We start from the raw sequence: 22,500 nt of genomic DNA, 5'->3' as shown, positions 1-22,500 counted from the left end.
TTGAAAACAAATGATAAATGTATGCATTATCCTGTTGTATCCCACATTCTATATTGTGTTTTGGAAAAAGGCTGTCATAAACCTACTCAGTGGCCTAGTGGCTAGAGCAGGCCTGGGCAATTATTTTGATACGGGGGGCCACATTTATAGAAAAAAATGTGTCTGGTGGGCCGGTATATCTATTTTAATGAACACTAATACAAAACCTCACGATAATGTCTGATTGAATGCTTAAAACATTATGACAGACCGCCTTTAAAAACATATTGGATGTTTAAATTTTTTTATAAAGGATAAAACACTGAATATTGACAAAATATGAACGTCACACCCCCTTTAGATCGACATGTTTTACAATCAAGTGAATCGCAACAAAAATGCAATAAATAGTGAAATATGAATGCGAAGGGTACAAAATAAACACACCTACAATCTGATATATCACTAAGCTTTAGAACTTTGTTGTGAAAATCTCCTTCCGCGTCTGTGGAAACGCTTCCCGCCCACACTGCTTGATGCCTCGTCTGAGCTGCTGTGGCGTAGATGACCATAATACCTAATTAAATTACCATAGCAACTGGTATATCATCCATAAGCGCATATTCCAACCGTTGAAATACTTTGTATAGTTCAGGATTTACGGTCCTTAGAAAACATGAGTGCACATCAAAATGGCAGAAACACTTTCCGTCTTAAAGATCAAAAAAAATTATTTGGGAATGTCCGGCGGGCCAGATTGAAAACCTCACCGGAATGTGGCCCCCAGGCCTTATTTTGCCCAGGTCTGGGTTGGACTGTCCGCCCTGGGATCGGTAGGTTGAGAGTTCAAACCCGGGCCGAGTCATACCAAAGACTATAAAAATAGGACATATTACCTCCCTGCTTGACACTCAGCGTCAAGGGTTGGAATTGGGGGTTAAATCACCAATAATGATTCCCGGGCGCGGCCACCGCTGCTGCTCAATGCTCCCCTCACCTCCCAAGAGGTGATCAAGGGTGATGGGTCAAATGCAAAGAATAATTTCGCCACACCTAGTGTGTGTGTGTGTGACAATCATTGGTACTTTAACTTTAACGCTACTTAATTCATAAAAAAAATTACATAAGAAAACACATTTGTATTCATATGTACATTTATTCAGTTATAACATTCATTCCCTTTCTTCTTTCCTTTATGGATGTAAACTTAACTGCTGCCGGGTATTTTTTTCTACATTTTTATTGTAATATTTTCGGAATGCGTTTGTTGTATTTTTGGCCAAAGTGAGCCAACGAAAACAATCTCAACTTGTCTTTATTTTTTTTAGTTTTAATGCCATGATTTTAATAGTGCACAGATGTTCCTCCATGTGGCCCCTGAGCTAAAAATGAGTTTGACACCTCTCGCCTCGATATTTCATCCGATCGCTTTCAAACTTTACCCAAACAGAGTAGACATACGGAGGATGGTACTTTTCAAAACGTTTAGGTTTTCATTGTAGGACGTGGGCAACACCCATCCATCCATCCATTTTCTACCGCTTCTCCCTTTTGGGGTCGCGGGGGGTGCTGGAGCCTATCTCAGGTGCATTCGGGCGGAAGGCGGTGTACACCCTGGACATGTCGCCACCTCATCCTTTTCCATAGAGCATCAAAAAGTCAAGACTTTACTGTAGAACGAGGCTCTCCTATTCAAACACAACTAGTTCACCTGTAAAAAACTAAATTCTGAAGATTTTTTGATCATTAAAAAAACAACTGGCGGCTCAGTCACCGGAATTTTACTGTAAGAATTACTGTATATTGAAAAACTCTTACCACTGTTGTTTTTGTGTAAAAAAATATGCTATAAACTGGGCTGTCATTTTATACAGAGTGGCATTACTACCTTATTTTTCGGACTGTAAGTCGCAGTTTTTTTCATAGTTTGTCCAGGGGTGCGACTTATACTCAGGAGCGACTTATGTGTGAAATTATTAACACATTACCGTAAAATATCAAATAATATTATTTAGTTCATTCACGTAAGAGACTAGACGTATAAGATTTCATCGGATTTAGCGATTAGGAGAGACAGATTGTTTGGTAAACGTATAGCATGTTCTACAAACCCCGTTTCCATATGAGTTGGGAAATTGTTTTAGATGTAAATATAAACGGAATACAATGATTTGCAAATCATTTTCAAACCATATTCAGTTGAATATGCTACAAAGACAACATATTTGATGTTCAAACTGATAAATATATACAGTATATATATGTATATATATTTTGCAAATAATCATTAACTTTAGAATTTGATGCCAGCAACACGTGACGAAGAAGTTGGGAAAAGTGGCAATAAATACTGATCAAGTTGAGGGATGCTCATCAAACACTTATTTGGAACATCCCACAGGTGTGCAGGCTAATTGGGAACAGGTGGGTGCCATGATTGGGTATAAAAACAGCTCCCCAAAAAATGCTCAGTCTTTCACAAGAAAGGATGGGGCGAAGGTCACCACTTAGTGAACAAATGCGTGAGCAAATAGTCAAATAGTTTAAGAACAACATTTCTCAACGGTCTATTGCAAGGAATTTAGGAATTTCACCATCTACGGTACATAATACCATCAAAAGGTTCAGCGACTCTGGAGAAATCACTGAACATAAGCGATGATATAACAGACTTTCGTTCCCTCAGGCGGTACTGCATCAAAAAGCGACATCAGTGTGTAAATGATATCACAACATGGGCTCAGGAACACTTCAGAAAACCACTGTCAGTAACTACAGTTTGTCGCTACATCTGTAAGTGCAAGTTAAAGCTCTACTATGCAAAAAGCCAAAGCCATTTATCAACAACACCCAGAAACGCCGCCGGCTTCTCTGGGCCCAAGCTCAGCTAAGATGGACTGATGCAAAGTGGAAAAGTGTTCTGTGGTCTGACGAGTTCACATTTCAAATTGTTTTTTGGAAACGATGAACTTTGTGTCCTCCGGACCAAAGAGGAAAAGAACCATTAGGACTGTTCGAGGTGCAAAGTTGAAAAGCCAGCATCTGTGATGGTATGGGGGTGTATTAGTGCCCAAGGCATGGGGAACTTACACATCTGTGAAGGCACCATTAATGCTGAAAGGTACATACAGCTTTTGGAGCAACATATGTTGTCATCCAAGCAACGTTCTCATGGACGCCCCTGCTTATTTCAGTAAGACAATACCAAGTCACTTGTTACAACAGCGTGGCTTCATAGTAAACGATTGTGGGTACTAGACTGGCCTGCCTATTGTCCAGACCTGTCTCCCTTATAAAATGTGTGGCGTATTATGAAGCCTAAAAGACCACTATGGAGACCCCGGACTGTTGAACAACTTAAGCTGTACATAAAACAAAAATGGGAAAGAATTCCACCTGAAAAGCTTCAAAAATGTGTCTCCTCAGTTCCCAAAGGTTTATTGAGTGTTGTTAAAAGAAAAGGTGATGTAACAGTGGTGAACATGCCCTTTCCCAACTACTTTGGCACGTGTTGCAGCCATGAAATTCTCAGTTATTATTTGCAAAATAAATAAAGTTTATGAGTTTGAACATCAAATATCTTGTCTTTGTAGCATATTCAACTGAATATGGGTTGAAAAGGATTTGCAAATCATTGTATTCCATTTATATTTACATCAAACACAATTTTCCAACTCATATGGAAACGGGGTTTGTTTATGTTATAGTTATTTGAATGACTCTTACCATAATATGTTACGTTAACATACCAGGCACCTTCTCAGTTGGTTATTTATGCGTCATATAACGTACACTTATTCAACCTGCGGTTCACTATTCTTTATTTATTTTAAATTGCCTTTCAAATGTCTATTCTTGGTGTTGGGTTTTATCAAATAAATTTCCCCCAAAAATGCGACTTATACACCAGTGCGACTTGTATATGTTTTTTTCCTTCTTTATTATGCATTTTCGGCAGGTGCGACGTATACTCCGGAGCGACTTATACTCCGAAAAATACGGTATTTACTGAAAAACAATAACTGTTATTTTTAGCGCAAAATTATGGCAAGTTTGCGACGTTCTTAGATTTTACGACGCATTATTGTAAATGGAAAAATGGTACCACTTATGATTTTACGGTTAATTTCTGTCGACTGAGTTGCTACCTTTTTATATTAAAATCTTTTTTTTTTACAAGTGTAACCTTGCGGGCGTCCCATCGATAATTGCGCGGCTTGAAAGAGGTCAGTATGAATAAGTATTACATTTGGTAGCCACCCTTTGGCGGGCCAAACGGAATGACACAACAGGCCAAATCTGGCCCCCAGGCCCCACTTAGGGTACCCCTCCCTTAAGTGCACAATCCTAGGCCCAAATTAGAGGTCTGCTTCGCTTTGTCAGAATTAAAACCTTTGCAGAAAGCATTTCGTCGGTGAGTGTGTGGCACACTCAATAGCTGCATTGCACTGATACTGTGTGTCATACCAGTCGTCTTCTGCAGACTTAGGAAAAATACGGCTCGCGGACCACATACGGCCCATTTAGATTTACAATGCGGCCCCTCGGACGTCCTGCATTTTTTTTCTTAGACCTTTAACATCAAAACTGTAACCGCCATTATGATGTACAGCAGGGGTCTCAAACTCAATTTACCAGGGGGCCACTGGACGGTGAAGCTGGGTCGCAAGAAATGATTTCTTAAAATAAATGTTGCATACTGCTCAGCATGTCTAGTTGTATAATGACGTTTCAAATTGTTTGCACAAACTTTCTCTGTGCAAATAAGACACGTCGGGATGCCCCTGTGCTCAACAAAGAAATATTGCATCTCCCACTTTTCCTGGAATTGTCTTTGCTCATCCCTAACCCTTCTCTTCACTGCAGGCTTTGAAAAAGACATGTTTGGGGTTGTGGAATATATTTGTATTTAGCCAAGGCACGGAGTATAATGTTATTTCCGCAATGTGTGTTGTTCCGCTTTTCCTCCCTATAGCAACACAGCGGTCGGTGGATAACAGTACAGGGATAGCGAGCGCAAAAAAGTGACTGCTCCTGGAGTGTTATCCGGCGTCATATAGAAATATATGTAGTGTTCATCATGTGAGGAAATGCAAATTAAACAATAAAAGAAAACCAATAACGGTTTGAATTGGTCCAGGTTATCGAGGACTGTTATTACTGACGGACAGGTGTCGCGGTGTGACTGCAGCCGGGCACGTAAGAAAACCCTCGTCTCCATGGCAATGTTTATGTTGCTTTGACTCATTTGCCGCTTTTCCACTAACGCAGGGGTAGGCAACCCAGAACGTTGAAAGAGCCATTTTGGACCCAAATAACACAACGCTGTCAAGCGCCATTCATATAAAACTTGCGGGCCGCAATAACATTAAACTTTCATATGAAGGTGGGGGCCGCACAATAAAATCTCGCGGGCCGCAATTGGCCTGCGGGTCTGAGACCCCTGATGTACAGTGTTGTTTCTAAATGACTGTAAGTCTTAAAGTATAGAAAGTAATTCAATGGTTGAAATATGCGCTTTTGGGTGTTATACGACTTATTACGGTAATCTACGTCACAGCAGCTCAGACGAGGAACAAAGCAGAGTGGGCGGGGTTTGTTTTCAGAGCAGCCAGCCCCAAACGCCTATGTCAGGAGCAGATGCGGAAGCAGATTTTTCCAACAAAATTCTGCATAAAAGTGCTAATATATAATATTATAGGTGATTATTACTCTTTGCATTCATATTTTGCTGCTACATTTTTTCTGTTTTTGCTTGATTGTAAAAGATGTCTATCGAGGAGCGATGTTCATATTTAGATAATATTCAGTGTTTTATTGTTCATAGTTAATACTGTAAATCCCACTTTCTGTATTTTCATGTACATTTTGGGTGTCCCATTCAGTAAAAAAACTGCAAAGATTCATTCCAGTTTTTTTTTAGGTGGTCTGTCATAACTTTTTTTAGAATTCTATCCAACATTGTGACTTTTGGTATTAGTCTTCCTGAAAAAAAAGGGACCCAAACACACATACTATACAAAAGCATTTTTACAGATAAATGTGGCCCCCCGGACACTTTTTTTTTGTCTCAATGTGGCCCACAAGTGAAGATATTTGCCCAGCTCTGGTCTACTGGACCAAAAAAAAAAAATCCCAACATTTTGTCTGCAAAATAGATTAATAGTTGTGTTTTTATGATTATATTCAGAAAGAATTATGAAGAGTGCAACTCTGGTCAATGTTTGACGCATGCAGCAGCTGTATCGGTCATGTTTTTTCAAATTTTTTTCATTAAAGTGACACACATGGAGGCATGGATGTGTGTTTTATTATTGTGTTTTAATAAAGCATTGATGCTTCGGTATTGTTTGACCCGTGACTATTACAGTGTGTAAAATCTTTAATGTAAGTGTGAGGTGATTAGTCATGCTAAAGGACAATAACCTGCAGAGAAATATCAGTGCACATTGCTCGGAAAGACTTCGAAGCACCACAAATATTTTAGATGTTTACTTAAAATATTGTAATTGTAAAGCAGGGGTGTCAAATTTGCTTTCATTGAGGGCCACGTCACAGTAATGGCTGCTTTCAGAGGGCTAATTTCTTTTTTTTATTAATTTAAAATTATGCATGCGGGCAATAACCTGTGATTAATCAAAATTCAAAAAGATCTGACTTTTAAAAAAATAAATATAATTTGACAGCATTGATATAAATGTGGGGCTTCACGGTGGCAGAGGGGTTAGTGCGTCTGCCTCACAATACGAAGTTCCTGCAGTTCTGGGTTCAAATGCAGGCTCGGGATCTTCCTGTGTGGAGTTTGCATGTTCTCCCCATGAATGCGTGGGTTCCCTCCGGGTACTCCGGCTTCCTCCCACTTCCAAAGACATGGACCTGGGGATAGGTTGATTGGCAACACTAAATTGGCCCTAGTGTGTGAATGTGAGTGTGAATGTTGTCTGTCTATCTGTGTTGGCCCTGCGATGAGGTGGCGACTTGTCCAGGGTGTACCCCGCCTTCCGCCCGATTGTAGCTGAGATAGGCGCCAGCGCCCCCCGCGACCCCAAACGGGAATAAGCGGTAGGAAATGGATGGATGGATGGATATAAATGTGTACCAGTAATCACCTCATATTATTACACCATTGCCTACGCACTCGATTTTTACATTTTTTAATGTGCAAAATAGGGTTGTATGGTTTGATTGATTGATACTTTTAGTAGTAGATTGTACAGTTCAGTACATATTCCGGACAATTGACCACTAAATGGTAACACCCGAATAAGTTTTTCCAACTTGTTTAAGTCGGGGTCCACGTTAATCAATTCATGGTAATACATACGGTATACCAGTATCAGTATAGTACCGCGATACTAATGAATCATTTTTGGTACTATACGGCCTCTGAAACATACCGGTCCCGCACCCACCCCCCACACTCCCGCATCACGTCATGACATTGCTGTTTTTAAGAGCAGAGGAGCATGTTTGGCAGCGGACAACAGAATACTTACAAGCAGACACAGTGTGTAGACAGAAAAGGGAGAATAGACGCATTTTGGCTTAAAAACTAAAGATAAAGGTGAAGTTATAACACTGAAAGAGATATTTTAAAACATGGCTAGCTAGCCGTCGGCAGTGTTTCAGCTACGTCTAAATCACTAATCCTCGTCTCCATGGCGACAAAAAAAAAGTATGTTTATTTCAAGTATCATCCCTGCAGGACGAGGAATAGCTAAACATGCTTCACTACACACCGTAGCTCAACAGCATCAAAATGTAAACAAACGCCACGGGTGGATCTACACCTGACATCCACTGTAATGATATCAAGTACAGGCACGTATCTAGTCAAAACTACTATAATTACGTCAATATTTTTTGGCATTGTTTTTTTAAAATTCATATTATATTTATAAAATCAGGAAATATGTCCCTGGACACATGAGGACTTTGAATACGACCAATGTATGATCCTGTAACTACTTGGTATCGGATTGATACCCAAATTTGTGGTATCATCCAAAACTAATGTAAAGTATCAAACAACAGCAGAGTAAGTGATTTTTACATTTTAACAGAAGTGTAGATAGAACATGTAAAAAGAGAAAATAAGCAGAAATTAACCGTAAATGAACAAGTAGATTAATAATTCATTTTCTACCACTTGTCCTTAATAATGTTGACAAAATATTAGTATGATAAATGACACAATTTGTTACTGCATACATCAGCAGACTAATTAGGAGTCTTTGTTTGTTTACTTACTACTAAAAGACAAGTTGTCTAGTATGTTCACTATTTTATTTAAGGACAAAATTGCAATAAGAAACATAATTTAGGGTACATTTAATGTACCCTATGATTTTTTGTTAAAATAAAGCCAATAAAGCATTTTTTTTGTGGTCTCCTTTATTCAGAAAAGTACCAAAAAGTCCCGAAAAGTATCGAAATAATTTTGGTACCAAAATATTGGTATCGGGACAACACTAGTACAAACTAATGTAATCTTTACTAACACTATATAATAATCTAATATTTGGTATGATTATATAACAATTAGAAGAAACACTTTTTTTCCTGTCAAAACCTAAATAATGATTTGCATTTAGTAAAAAAAACTAATTGTATTTAAGTATTTTATCAACACCCATTTTTCCCAGGCTTATGAGGACCACATACAGTGATGTGGCGGGCCAAATGTGGCCCCCGGGCCTTGAGTTTGACACCTGTGTTTTAAGGAGTTCATCCTGCATCAGAGCACAAGAATCTGACTTAAAAAACCTCAAAAGGAATCACGGCCAGCAATTGTACACACAAATAAATATATACACAAGACATAATGTGATAGCCAGTTCAAATTATTGCCACTTCTCATCACAAGGTTGCATGGGAGCGACTCGCCAAAGTCTGACTCACCGAGTCGACACACTAAACTGCTTGTTCCATCCGCTTCTATAAAATCACCATTTAAAAGGAATAATAACATTTCAAAAAAACATTTTCTGGTGTCAAAGAGAGGACAACACCATCCTGCAAATTCCAAACCATGGAGAGAGGAAGCCGAGAGGCGCAATGAGTGCTAACTTGTTCAACGCTGTCAAATCGGTGGTTATTAGCACGGCTAATGAAGGATTACACAAACCCAATTTATAAAACGAAGACTCTATCTCAAAGGAAATAATAACTGTCCACTATAATGGTCATTTTGAGGTCAAACACACACATTGTGTGTATAGCACCATGTCTCAGGCAAAAGCACATGCAAAAAAAACCTCATAATGAACCTATTTCACATCCATGAAGCCACAACATGACATTACAACCACCTATCGAACCTCTGTCCTCTACAGTGCACATTTGTGGGGGAGGTTTAAAAAAATGTTTCCCATGTCCACTGCAGAGGACACGGCTTCGTACCCGAGGTATAGCTATATATTTAACTTGCAGCCCATGGGCCAGATCCCAGCCAGGAAGAACGGTTCACTTCAAAATAAATTGGAGAGACTAATAGTTTTGGAACATGTTCATTAAAAAAAACCACTAAAGCACGGTTATATAATTCATATTTGACTAGCTTTTTGGCAATAAGTCCATAAAAACAGCAATTAGACATGAACAAAAATAAAAAAAAGTCACAGCTGGTTCTTAGGAATATACAAAGCAATAATAATAACAGTGTAGGGATAAATCCAGGTATTGGAAAAGCCCTGCTACGTCATCTTCATACGACATTGAACGCCACACGAGTGTGAGAAAATTAAAGGAATGGTTTCAAATAAGAGTCAAAAAAATTAACAGCAATGAGACAGGGCTATTTTTTTGTACCTATAAATAAATAAATAAAAAAGTCCACAGCAGAGGACGCTGGTTCTTAGGAACATACAAAACAATAAGAATAATAACACTGAAAGGATAAAACCATGTATTTGAAAAGCCCTGCCACTTCAATGCATACGACATTGAATGCCACACGAGTGTGAAAAAATTTAAGAAATGGTTTCAAATAAGAGTAAAAAAAAAATAACAGCAATTAGACGGGGCTATTTTTTTAGACCTATAAACAAAAAAAATTAAAAAATGTCCACTTCAGAGGACGTTGGTACTTAGGAATATACAAAACAATAATAATAACAGTTAGGTGATGAATCCATGTATTTGAATAGCCCTGCTACGTCACTGTGTGCGACACTGAACGCCACACAAGTGTGACAAAATTAAAGAAGTGGTTTCAAATAAGAGTAAAAAAAACTAACAGCAATTAGACTGGGCTATTTTTTTGAACCTATAAACAAAAATAAATAAAAATAAGTCCACAGCATTGGACGCTGGTTCTTTGGAATATACAAAATAATAAAAACAGTGAAGAGAGAAATCCATGCATTTGAATAGCCCTGCTGCGTCACTGTGTGCGACACTGAACGCCACACAAGTGTGAGAAAATTAAAGTGGTTTCAAATAAGAGTAAAAAAATCTAGCAGCAATTAGACAGGGCTATTTTTTTTAGACTTATAAACAAAAAAACTAAAAAAAAAGTCCACAGCAGAGGACGCTGGTACTTAGGAATATACAAAACAATAATAATAACAGTGAGGGGATAAATCCATGTATTTCAATATCCCTGCTACGTCACTGTGTGACAATGAACGCCACACAAGTGTGAGAAAATTAAAGAAATGGTTTCAAATAAGAGTAAAAAAAAAAACTAACAGCAATTAGACAGAGCTATTTTTTTAGACCTATAAACAAAAAAAACTAAAAAAAAGTCCACAGCAGAGGACGCTGGTTCTTAGGAATATAAGGGGTAAATCCTTGTATTTGAATAGCCCTACTGTGTGCGACATTGAACGCCACACGAGTGTGAGAAAATCAAATAGGAGTAAAAAAAAAAAAAAAAACTAACAGCATTTGGCAGGGCTATTTTTCTGTACCTATTAACAAACAAAAACAAAAAAAATGTCCACAGCAGAAAAAGCTGGTTCTTAGGAATATACAAAGCAATAATTATAATAATAACAGTGAAGGGATCAATCCAGAAAGGGAATAAGCGGTAGAAAATGGATGGATGGATGGATCAATCCATGTATTTGAATAGCCCTGCTACTTCACTACATGCGACATTGAACGCCTCACAAGTGTGAGAAAATTAAAAAAGTGGTTTCAAATAAGAGTCAAAAAAACTAACAGCAATTAGACAGAGCTATTTTTTTAGACCTATAAAAAAAAAACTTTAAAAAAGTCCACATTATAGGACGCTGGTTCTTAGGAACATACAAAACAATAAGAATAATAAAAACAGTGAAGGGATGAACCCATGTATTTGAATAGCCCTGCTACGTCATCTGCATACGACATTGAACGCCACACGAGTGTGAGAAAATTAAAGGAATGGTTTCAAATAAGAGTCAAAAAACAAATAGCAATTAGGGACAGAGCTATTTTTTTAGACCTATAAACAAAAAAAACTAAAAAAAAGTCCACAGCAGAGGACACTGGTTCTTAGGAATATAAGGGGTAAATCCTTGTATTTGAATAGCCCTGCTACTTCACTGGGTGCGACATTGAACGCCACACGAGTGTGAGAAAATCAAATAGGAGTAAAAAAAAAAAATTAACAGCATTTGGCAGGGCTATTTTTTTGTACCTATTAACAAAAAAAAAAAGTGTCCACAGCAGAGAAAGCTGGTTCTTAGGAATATACAAAGCAATAATTATAATGATAACAGTGAAGGGATAAATCCATGTATTTGAATAGCCCTGCTACTTCACTACATGCGACATTGAACGCCACACGAGTGTGAGAAAATTAAAGAAGTGGTTTCAAATGAAATGTAAAAAAAAAACTTCCTTCCAGATGTTAACAAAATGACAGTTTGAAGTCTATCACGAACAACCCCCTTCCCACACACACGCACACACACATCGGATCCATTGCGCGCCACATCACGTGTTGCGTTCAAGTGCAAAACCTGCAAATTAGCCAAGCGGAGTTTCATCCCACGAAAAAAAAAACAGGACCGTATAACACGATAGGATGATTCTTTTTTTTTTTTTTTCAACACACACTTTCTATTACTCTCAAACTCTCCAATATGCGTGGAACCATGCACTTAACCTCCACTCCATGAAATACATAACCGCCATTTTCTGCGTCTCCCAAAAAGAAAAAGTTTTCCACGACACAAACACCGCTGCGAACAAGTCGGAGGAGTGACCCACGCACAGGCACACACACGGAAACATATTTTTTTTTGCCATAAAATAACAATAAATAAATAAATAAATAAGCCAGGCACAAAAGAGCAGCAGAGAAGAGTTTACCTGTGTCAAGCAGTACGGGGAGTACATGGTGACTTTTCACAAGGAGGACGCGCCGACGAGCTTAGTTAAGTTGCGTGGAAGCTCGGCGTGCTGCTGCATGGCACTCACTTCTCACTCGCCGTCCTGCTTCTCTCACTCCATGCTGCGAGCGTACAGTACGTCAGACCCCGCCTAGAAAGCTCACATAAACTTTGAGGGACAAAACTTCGCCTCTCGCACCACTCCCCCCTCTTCGCCGGCTCCTCTTCGCAGTAAAGGCGCGCTTCGTGGTGTGTTTTTATTTTTATTTTATTTTTCTTGGTACGATATATATACCGCAAATAATCACATCCAGTTGCATTCACGGACCGAGCAGATGCGATAGCGATCGTATCATGAGCGCGGCGATGACACGCAAACGCATCATGAGAACGGACGCGGCAGCTGCGAGGCGAGCGTGGAATGTGTCGTGTATATTTTCAGATGAGCGATTTACGTTGTGACAGTGGATTATCCAGCGCGTCCATTTTCTCCTCGTAACTTAAAATAAACTAAAAAAAAATACAAATGATTTTTTTCTGGTCAACTCTTACTTTGATAATATTGGAAACACACTGATTTTTTTTATACAGGGATATGCAGGAGTGTCAACTCATTTTAGATAGGGGACCACATTTAAACCAACATTGATGTTTGTATGTAGGTGAATACACCTTTAACAAATGCTCTTTACATGTGGGTGACTATACCTTTAATAATGCTGTTTAAATGTAGGTGAATATACCTTTAATAATTCTGTTTAGACGTAGGTGAATATACCTTTAATAATGCTGTTTAAGTGTAGGTGAATATACCTTTAATAATTCTGTTTACACGTAGGTGAATATACCTTTAATAATGCTGTTTACATGTAGGTGAATATACCTTTAATAATGCTGTTTACGTGTAGGTGAATATACCTTTAATACTTCTGTTTACACGTAGGTGAATATACCTTTAATATTGCTGTTTACATGTAGGTGTGTATACCTTTAATATTGTTGTTTAAATATAATTGTATATACTTTTAATAAGGCTGTTTACATGTAGGTGAATATACCTTTAATAATGCTGTTTACATGTAGGTGAATATACCTTTAATATTGCTGTTTACATGTAGGTGTGTATACCTTTAATAATGTTGTTTAAATGTAAGTGTATATACCTTTAATAATGTTGTTTACATGTTGGTAAATATACCTTTAATAATGCTGTTTACATTTAGGTGAATATACTTTTAATAAACCTGTTAACATAAAGGTGAATATACCTTTAATAATGCTGTTTACATGTAGGTGAATATACCTTTAAAAATGCTGTTTACATGTAGGTGAATTCACCTTTAGTAATGCTGTTTTCATAAAGAAGAATATACCTTTAATAATGATGTTTACATGTATGTGAATATACCTTTAATAATGCTGTTTTCATAAAGAAGAATAGACCTTCAATAATGCTGTTTACATGTAGGTGTGTATACCTTTAATAATGTTTAAATGTAAGTGTATATACCTTAAATAATGTTATTTACATGTCGGTAAATATACCTTTAATAACGCTGTTTACATGTAGGTGTATAAACCTTTAATAATGTTGTTCACATGTAGGTGAATATATCTTTAATAATGCCATTTACTTGTCGGTAAATATATATTTAATAATGCTATTTACATGTCGGTGAATATACCTTTAATAATGCTGTTTACATGTAAGTGTATACACTTTTACTAAGGCTTTTTACATAAAGGAGAATATACCTTTGATATTGCTGTTTACGTGCATGTGAATACTCCTTTAATAATGCTGTTTACATGTCGGTGAATATACCTTTAATATTGCTGTTTACATGTAGGTGTGTATACCTTTAATAATGTTGTTTAAATGTAAGTGTATATACCATTAATAATGTTTACATTTCAGTGAATATACCTTTAATAATGCTGTTTACATGTAGGTGAATACACCTTTAATAATGTTTACAGGTCGGTGAATATACCTTTAATAATGCGGTTTTCATGTAGGTGAATACGCCTTTAATAATGCTATTTACATGTCGGTGAATACATATTTAATAATGCTGTTTACATGAGGATGAATATACCTTTAATATTGCTGTTTACATGTATAGTAGGTGTGTATACATTTAATAATGTGGTTTAAATGTAAGTGTATAAACCTTTAATGTTGTTTACGTCGGTGAATATACCTTTAATAATGCTGTTTACATGTAGGTGAATATACCTGTAATAACGCTGTTTACATGTAGGTGAATATGTCTTTGATAATACCGTTTACATATACTATAGGTGAACATACCTTTAATAATGCTATTTACATGTCGGTGAATATACCTTTAATAATGCTGTTTACATGTCAGTGAATCTACCTTTAATAATGCTGTTTACATGTAAGTGTATACACTTTTACTAAGGCTGTTTACATAAAGGAGAATATACCTTTGATATTGCTGTTTACATGCATGTGAATACTCCTTTAATAATGCTGTTTACATGTCGGTGAATATACCTTTAATATTGCTGTTTACATGTAGGTGTGTATACCTTTAATAATGTTGTTTAAATGTAAGTGTATATACCTTAAATAATGTTATTTACATGTCGGTAAATATACCTTTAATAAAGCTGTTTACATGTAGGTGTATAAACCTTTAATAATGTTGTTCACATGTAGGTGAATATATCTTTAATAATGCCATTTACTTGTCGGTAAATATATATTTAATAATGCTATTTACATGTCGGTGAATATACCTTTAATAATGCTGTTTACATGTAAGTGTATACACTTTTACTAAGGCTGTTTACATAAAGGAGAATATACCTTTGATATTGCTGTTTACATGAATGTGAATACTCCTTTAATAATGCTGTTTACATGTCGGTGAATGTACCTTTAATATTGCTGTTTACATGTAGGTGTGTATACCTTTAATAATGTTGTTTAAATGTAAGTGTATATACCATTAATAATGTTTACATTTCAGTGAATATACCTTTAATAATGCTGTTTACATGTCGGTGAATATACCTTTAATATTGCTGTTTGCATGTAGGTGTGTATACCTTTAATAATGTTTAAATGTAAGTGTATATACCATTAATAATGTTTACATTTCAGTGAATATACCTTTAATAATGCTGTTTACATGTAGGTGAATACACCTTTAATAATGTTTACAGGTCTGTGAATATACCTTTAATAATGCGGTTTTCATGTAGGTGAATACGCCTTTAATAATGCTATTTACATGTCGGTGAATACATATTTAATAATGCTGTTTACATGAGGATGAATATACCTTTAATATTGCTGTTTACATGTATAGTAGGTGTGTATACATTTAATAATGTGGTTTAAATGTAAGTGTATAAACCTTTAATGTTGTTTACATGTCGGTGAATATACCTTTAATAATGCTGTTTACATGTAGGTGAATATACCTTTAATTACGCTGTTTACATGTAGGTGAATATATCTTTGATAATACCGTTTACATATACTATAGGTGAACGTACCTTTAATAATGCTATTTACATGTAGGTGAATATACCTTTAATAATGCTGTTTACATGTCAGTGAATCTACCTTTAATAATGCTGTTTACATGTAAGTGTATACACTTTTACTAAGGCTGTTTACATAAAGGAGAATATACCTTTGATTTCGCAGTTTACATGCATGTGAATACTCCTTTAATAATGCTGTTTACATGTCGGTGAATATACCTTTAATATTGCTGTTTACATGTAGGTGTGTATACCTTTAATAATGTTGTTTAAATGTAAGTGTATATACCATTAATAATGTTTACATTTCAGTGAATATACCTTTAATAATGCTGTTTACATGTAGGTGAATACACCTTTAATAATGTTTACAGGTCGGTGAATATACCTTTAATAATGCGGTTTTCATGTAGGTGAATACACCTTTAATAATGCTATTTACATGTCGGTGAATACATATTTAATAATGCTGTTTACATGTCATGAATATACCTTTAATATTGCTGTTTACATGTAGGTGAATACATCTTTAATAATGTTTACAGGTCGTGAATATACCTTTAATAATGCGGTTTTCATGTAGGTGAATACACCTTTAATAATGCTATTTACATGTCGGTGAATACATATTTAATAATGCTGTTTACATGTCATGAATATACCTTTAATATTGCTGTTTACATGTAGGTGAATACATCTTTAATAATGTTTACAGGTCGTGAATATACCTTTAATAATGCGGTTTTCATGTAGGTGAATACATATTTAATAATGCTGTTTACATGTCATGAATATACCTTTAATATTGCTGTTTACATGAAGGTGAATATATCCGGTCACATGTCGGTGAATATACCTTTTATAATGCTGTTTACATGAAGGTGAATATATCCGGTCACATGTCGGTGAATATACCTTTTATAATGCTGTTTACATGAAGGTGAATATATCTGGTCACATGTCGGTGAATATACCTTTTATAAGGCTGTTTACATGTAGGTGAATATATCTGGTCACATGTCGGTGAATATACCTTTAATAATGCCACATGGAGAAAAATCCACTTCCAAGTGAGCCAGACTGGTAAAATCACGGCACAGTAACGTAAAAGACAACTTTAGATTGTTGTCTTTGTTTAAAAACAGAACAAGCACATTCTGAAATTGTACAAATCATAATGTTGTTGTTTTTTCTTTAAACGTACATGTTGCGGTTAATAGCATTCTCCCTTTATTTCTCGGTATTTATACTTTCTGGATAAATGATGTGATAATGTTCATCAGTCAACTCATTGGTGTTAAATTTTCAATCTATCAAGATAAAAAAAATGTAAATCAAAATCAAATTACAGGATCTTATTTATGTAGATTGCTCAATTTCCTAGAACGGTGTACAAACACCTACTCAGTGGCCTAGTGGTTAGAGTGTCCGCCCTGAGATTGGTAGGTCGTGAGTTCGAACCCCGGCTGAATCATACCAAAGACTACAAAAATGGGACCCATGACCTCCCTGCTTGGCACTCAGCATTAAGGGTTGGAATTGGGGGATAAATCTCCAAAAATGATTCCCGGGCGCGGCACCGCTGCTGCCCACTGCTCCCCTCACCTCCCAGGAGGTGATCAAGGGTGATGGGTCAAATGCAGAGAATAATTTCGCCACACCTAGTGTGTGTGTGACAATCATTGTACTTTAACTTTTTAACTTAACCGTGTGGTTTATTTTGTACATATGTAGCATCGTCTACAAATATACAAATAATTGCTATTGCGACATCCGGTGGACACATTTAGAACAGCAGTTTCTTTCATTCAAAAATTTCAGGTTCACTCTTATACTTAGCAAACTCATCCTGCGGGCCGGATAGAATCTGTTCACGGGCCGTATGTTTGACACCCCTGATATAAAGGGACAACATTTTTTTCAGAATGATATGTCTCTATGGTAGAAGTCCTCGTTTACGTGTTGTCACCAAGTACCGCCTCAGAAAACACTTGAATCTCCAAGTACCACCATGATGACCAACACTGAAGTACAGTAGCAAAATAGGCCTAATTGGTAAGGGGTCGGCAACCCAAAATTTTGAAAGAGCCATTTTGGACCAAAACTACAAAAAAAAACTAGTCTGTCTGGAGCCGCAAAAATTATAAGTCTTATATAAGTGTTATAATGAAGTCAACACAAGTGTCTATTATAGCTTTATTAACCTACTATCAAAATGACTTTAAAAGTCTTATATAAGTGTTATAATGAAGTCAACACAGGTGTCTATAATAGCTATATTAACCTACTATCAAAATGACTTTAAAAGTCTTACATAAGTGTTATAATGAAGGCAACACAAAGTTTATTAGATATATTAGCCTACTATCAAAATGACTTTTAAAAGTGTTATATAACGGTTGTAATGAAGACAACACATGATGTAAGTGTCTATATTAGCTATACTAACCTACTATCAAAATCACTTTAAAAGTCTTATATAAGTGTTAAAATGAAGGCAAAACAAGTGTCTTAGATGTATTAGCCTACTATCAAAATTACTTTTAAAAGTGTTATATAAGTGTTGTAATAAAGACAACACATGATGTAAGTATCTATAATAGCTATACTAGCCTACTATCGAAATGACTTTAAAAGTCTTACATAAAAGTGTTATAATGAAGGCAACACAAAGTTTATTAGATATATTAGCCTACTATCAAGATGACTTTTAAAAGTGTTATATAACGGTTGTAATGAAGACAACACATGATGTAAGTGTATATATTAGCTATACTAGCCTACTATCAAAATCACTTTAGTGTTATAATGAAGGCAAGACAAGTGTCTATTAGATGTATTAGCCTACTATCAAAATGAATTTAAAAGGTTTATATAAGTGTTATAATGAAAACAACATATGATGTGTCGATATTAGATATAGTAGCATACTATCAGAATTACTATAAAAGTCATATAAGTGTTATAATGAAGGCAACACATGATCTATGTGTCTATATTAGCCTACTATCACAAATACTTTAAAATATTTATATATAAGTGTTCGAATGAAGACAACACATTATGTAAGGGTCTATATTAGCCTACTATCAAAATGACTTTAAAAGTCTTCTATAAATGTTGTAATGAAGACAACACATGATATAAGTGTCTATATTAGATATATTAGCCTACTATCAAAATGGCTGTCTGTGGCAGTCTGACGCTAATCTTTGTTGACAGAAATGTTGAAATGTAATATTTATCCTGCACATTTTTACAATATTGGAAAACATAAGTGAAACAGTCTTCTTCTAATGGATTTATCACAATATTTAGCGAGCCGGGTAAAGTTTGCTGTGGTCTGGAACAAAATGGCACACAAACAACTATCCGAAATGCAGCCAATATTACATACTGATAATGTGTCATGAGACATACAAATATAAATGAAATACACAGATGACATAAGTAAAGGATATTCAATGAGCTCAAATATACCGACAAACTAAGCATTATGATGCAATATGTACATACAGCTAGCCTAAATAGCATGTTAGCATCGTTTAGCTTACAGTCATGCACTGACCAAATATGCCTGATTAGCACTCCAGACAAGTCAATAATATCAAAAAAGCTCACATTTGTGCATTCACGCACAGCATAAAACATTTGGTAAACAAAATGAGACAAAGAAGAAGGAGTAGCATAAACTATGTCTTTCTGTGGCAGCGTGGGAGAAAGTTTTACATGTAAACAAACTACGGTGAGTTCAAGGAACGCCGAAATTAAGACAAAATTTAAGTGTGAATATTCCCTAAATTGCTCTCGACAATTGTTTTCACAATTATCAGTTATTATTTTTATTTGGAAACAAGTAGATTATTGAATTATTGATATTTTTTGGTAAAGGGGAGGCTGCACGTAAGACATTGATACAACGTTGATTATACGTACATGTCCTTTAAAAGTGACTTTGAAACAACGTTGCAAAAATAGTTGTATTTGTAAATTGACACAACGTTGATCTCTAGCGCTGGATACACACTGTTGGTTGCAAAATGAACACATTTCAATGGTCAAATCAACGTCACAACCCAACATTGATTAAGTATCGTCAAAAAGCATGTTGTTTTATCATTGTATTTGTGTTGTTGAATACTGGTTAGGAAATTACCAAAATTCAACGGTCAAACCAACGTCAGAACCCAACATTGATTAAACATCATCAAAAGCATGTTGTTTCAACATTGTATTTGTGTTGTAGAATACTGGTTAGGAAATGACAGAAAATCAATGGTCAAAATCAACGTCACAAACTGACATTGAATAAACTTAATCAAAAAGCATGTTGTTTCAACGTTGTGTTTGTGTTGTAGAATATTGGTTAGGAAATGACTGATATTTAATGGTGCAATCAAGGTCACAACCTGACATTGAATTAACGTCATCAAAATTCAACGTTGTGTTTGTGTTGTAGAATATTGGTTGGGAAGTGACTAAATTTCAATGGTCAAATCAACATCAGAACCCAACATTGATTAAACGTCGCCAAAAAGCATGTTGTTTCAACATTGGATTTGTGTTGTAGAATATTGGTTCGGAAATGACCAAATTTCAGAGGTCAAATCAACGTCAGAACCCAACATTGCTCAAACGTCATCAAAAGGGACGGCGTGGCAACATAGTTTGTATTCATAAACTCAGGAAATATGTTCCTGGACACATGATAACTGAAATTATGACTATTGTATGATCCTGTAATGACTTGGTATCGGATCGATACCTTAATTTGAGGTATCAACCAAAACTAATGTGGAAGTAATAAACAGAAGAATAAGTGATTATTACATTTTAACAGAAGTGTAGATAGAACATGTTTTAAAACAGAAAGTAAGCAGATGTTAACTGTAAATGAAAAAGTGGATTAATGATCCATTTTTACAGCTTGTCCCTCATAATTTTGACAAATAAAAAAATGACCAATGACAATATGTTACTGCATATGTCAGCAGACTAAGTAAGAGCCTTTGTTTGTTTACTTACTACTAAACGACAAGTTGTCTTGTATGTTTACTATTTTATTTAAGGACTAAATTGCAATAAGAAACATGTTTAATGTACACTATGATTTTTTTTTTTTGCTTAAATAAAGCCAATAATGCCATTTTTTGTGGTCCTCTTTATTTAGAAAATTATTGAAATACATTTTGGTATGGAGACACACCTATTTGATGGTAAAGTCTAATTTAAGGAAACAGGGAAAAACAACAAAGGCTATTTAGCTAATTTTCAAAGGAGTTTGAATTCATATTTAAAGTTTAATTGATTAAATATGCAATCAGATCCATGTGCAGAACGCTTTGCTTCATAAAAATGGATTTTATCATAAATTCTCATCTCTCAAAGGAAGTGGGACACATGTCGAAAAAGCAACGATTCAGTGGAATGGCCCAAAACCAATGGAGTCCAACTGGGCTTCGTGAAAATATGACAAATGTTGTTCAGTTGCAGCTCCTGATGCAATAATTTCACCCGAGCTCTGGATTTAACACCTTCATTCATTCATTGGCGGGGTGTGTGAATAGGCGCATTATTTCATGCAGTGAAGACTATTTATCCACTGAACCATTTTTCACCCTGTCCAGAGGCCACATCTGTACTTTTAAAGCCAGGCCAAGCCAAACACTGGAGCTGAAAGGAAAAATAATGCCAAATACTGAGAACAGAGGTACTGTATAATCATGCAGTATCAAAATACCATAGTGAAGAAACCGTGTGCATGTCACACACACACACACTCTAGTATTTGCTACCTTCTTGAGACTTAAGAAAATTGCCTACCTATTTAGGACCACCCTTTCTAGATATATAAAGATTTGTATTCACAACATTAATAATATGAACATACTATGCAAATATAAAAAAGCTTGTTGTGAAAAATGAGTTGGAATTTCACAAGAAAAAGGTCCCAATTTCAAAAGAACAACTTAGAATGTGGGCAGTATTAAAATAAAAATCATTTTACTCAACGCAAGTCAACATTTTACAAGAAAAACCGAACATTTGTGCAATATTACGATAAAACTTGGAATTTTACTCAATAACAGTTGCAATTTTACAAGAAAAGCTTAACATTTTGGCAATTTTATGAAGAGTCGTAATTTTACTCGACTAAATTCACAATTTTAAAAGAAAACTTCTAAATTTAGGCGATACTAAAATAATCATTATCGGAATTTTACTCGGCAAAATTATGACAAAGTCCTTATTTCACTCAAAAGGTGTCACTGTTTTACAAGAACAACAAAAAAATTGGCAATATTGTGATATGTCAGAATTTTATATGACAAATGTCATCATTTTGCAATAAAAAGTAATAATTGTACATTAAAAAGTAATCATTTTTACAAGAAATATTGCAATATTACAGAAACAGAAAGAATATGAGAAATTGTTCCCAATTTTATAAGAAAATTCAGGGTAGCACACACACATTTTTTGCGTGTGTGTGTGTGTGTAATTGGTTTTTAATCTTCATTATTTACTTCAAGCAACTACAGTATGCATCCATATATATATATATTTATTTAATTTAATACATTTTGGCCAAAGGGGGCACGTTTTAATGTCTTACATACACTTATTTCATATGTTGACAAGAAAATATTGCAATATTACAGAAAGCGAAAGA

At 35.5% G+C, this 22,500-nt stretch overlaps 1 protein-coding gene across 10 annotated transcripts in view; it reads right to left on the bottom strand.

Moving 5' to 3' along the window:
- Window positions 1–22,500, bottom strand: part of nfixb (nuclear factor I/Xb) — a 535,801-nt gene that overhangs the window by 370,653 nt on the left and 142,648 nt on the right. The window contains exon 1 of one of the 10 annotated variants that reach the window (XM_061885591.1): window positions 12,283–12,745. The exons of the other annotated variants lie outside the window; for them this stretch is intronic. Within the exon in view, the coding sequence (XP_061741575.1) occupies window positions 12,283–12,309 (27 nt within the window). The 5' untranslated portion in view covers window positions 12,310–12,745. Of the gene's footprint in view, window positions 1–12,282; window positions 12,746–22,500 lie in introns of those variants that run through there. 10 annotated transcript variants of the gene reach the window in all.

The sequence above is a fragment of the Nerophis ophidion genome, linkage group LG23, assembly GCF_033978795.1.
Source record: "Nerophis ophidion isolate RoL-2023_Sa linkage group LG23, RoL_Noph_v1.0, whole genome shotgun sequence".
Classification (NCBI taxonomy): Eukaryota; Metazoa; Chordata; class Actinopteri; order Syngnathiformes; family Syngnathidae; genus Nerophis; species Nerophis ophidion.
This window is presented reverse-complemented; position numbering and strand designations above follow the sequence as displayed.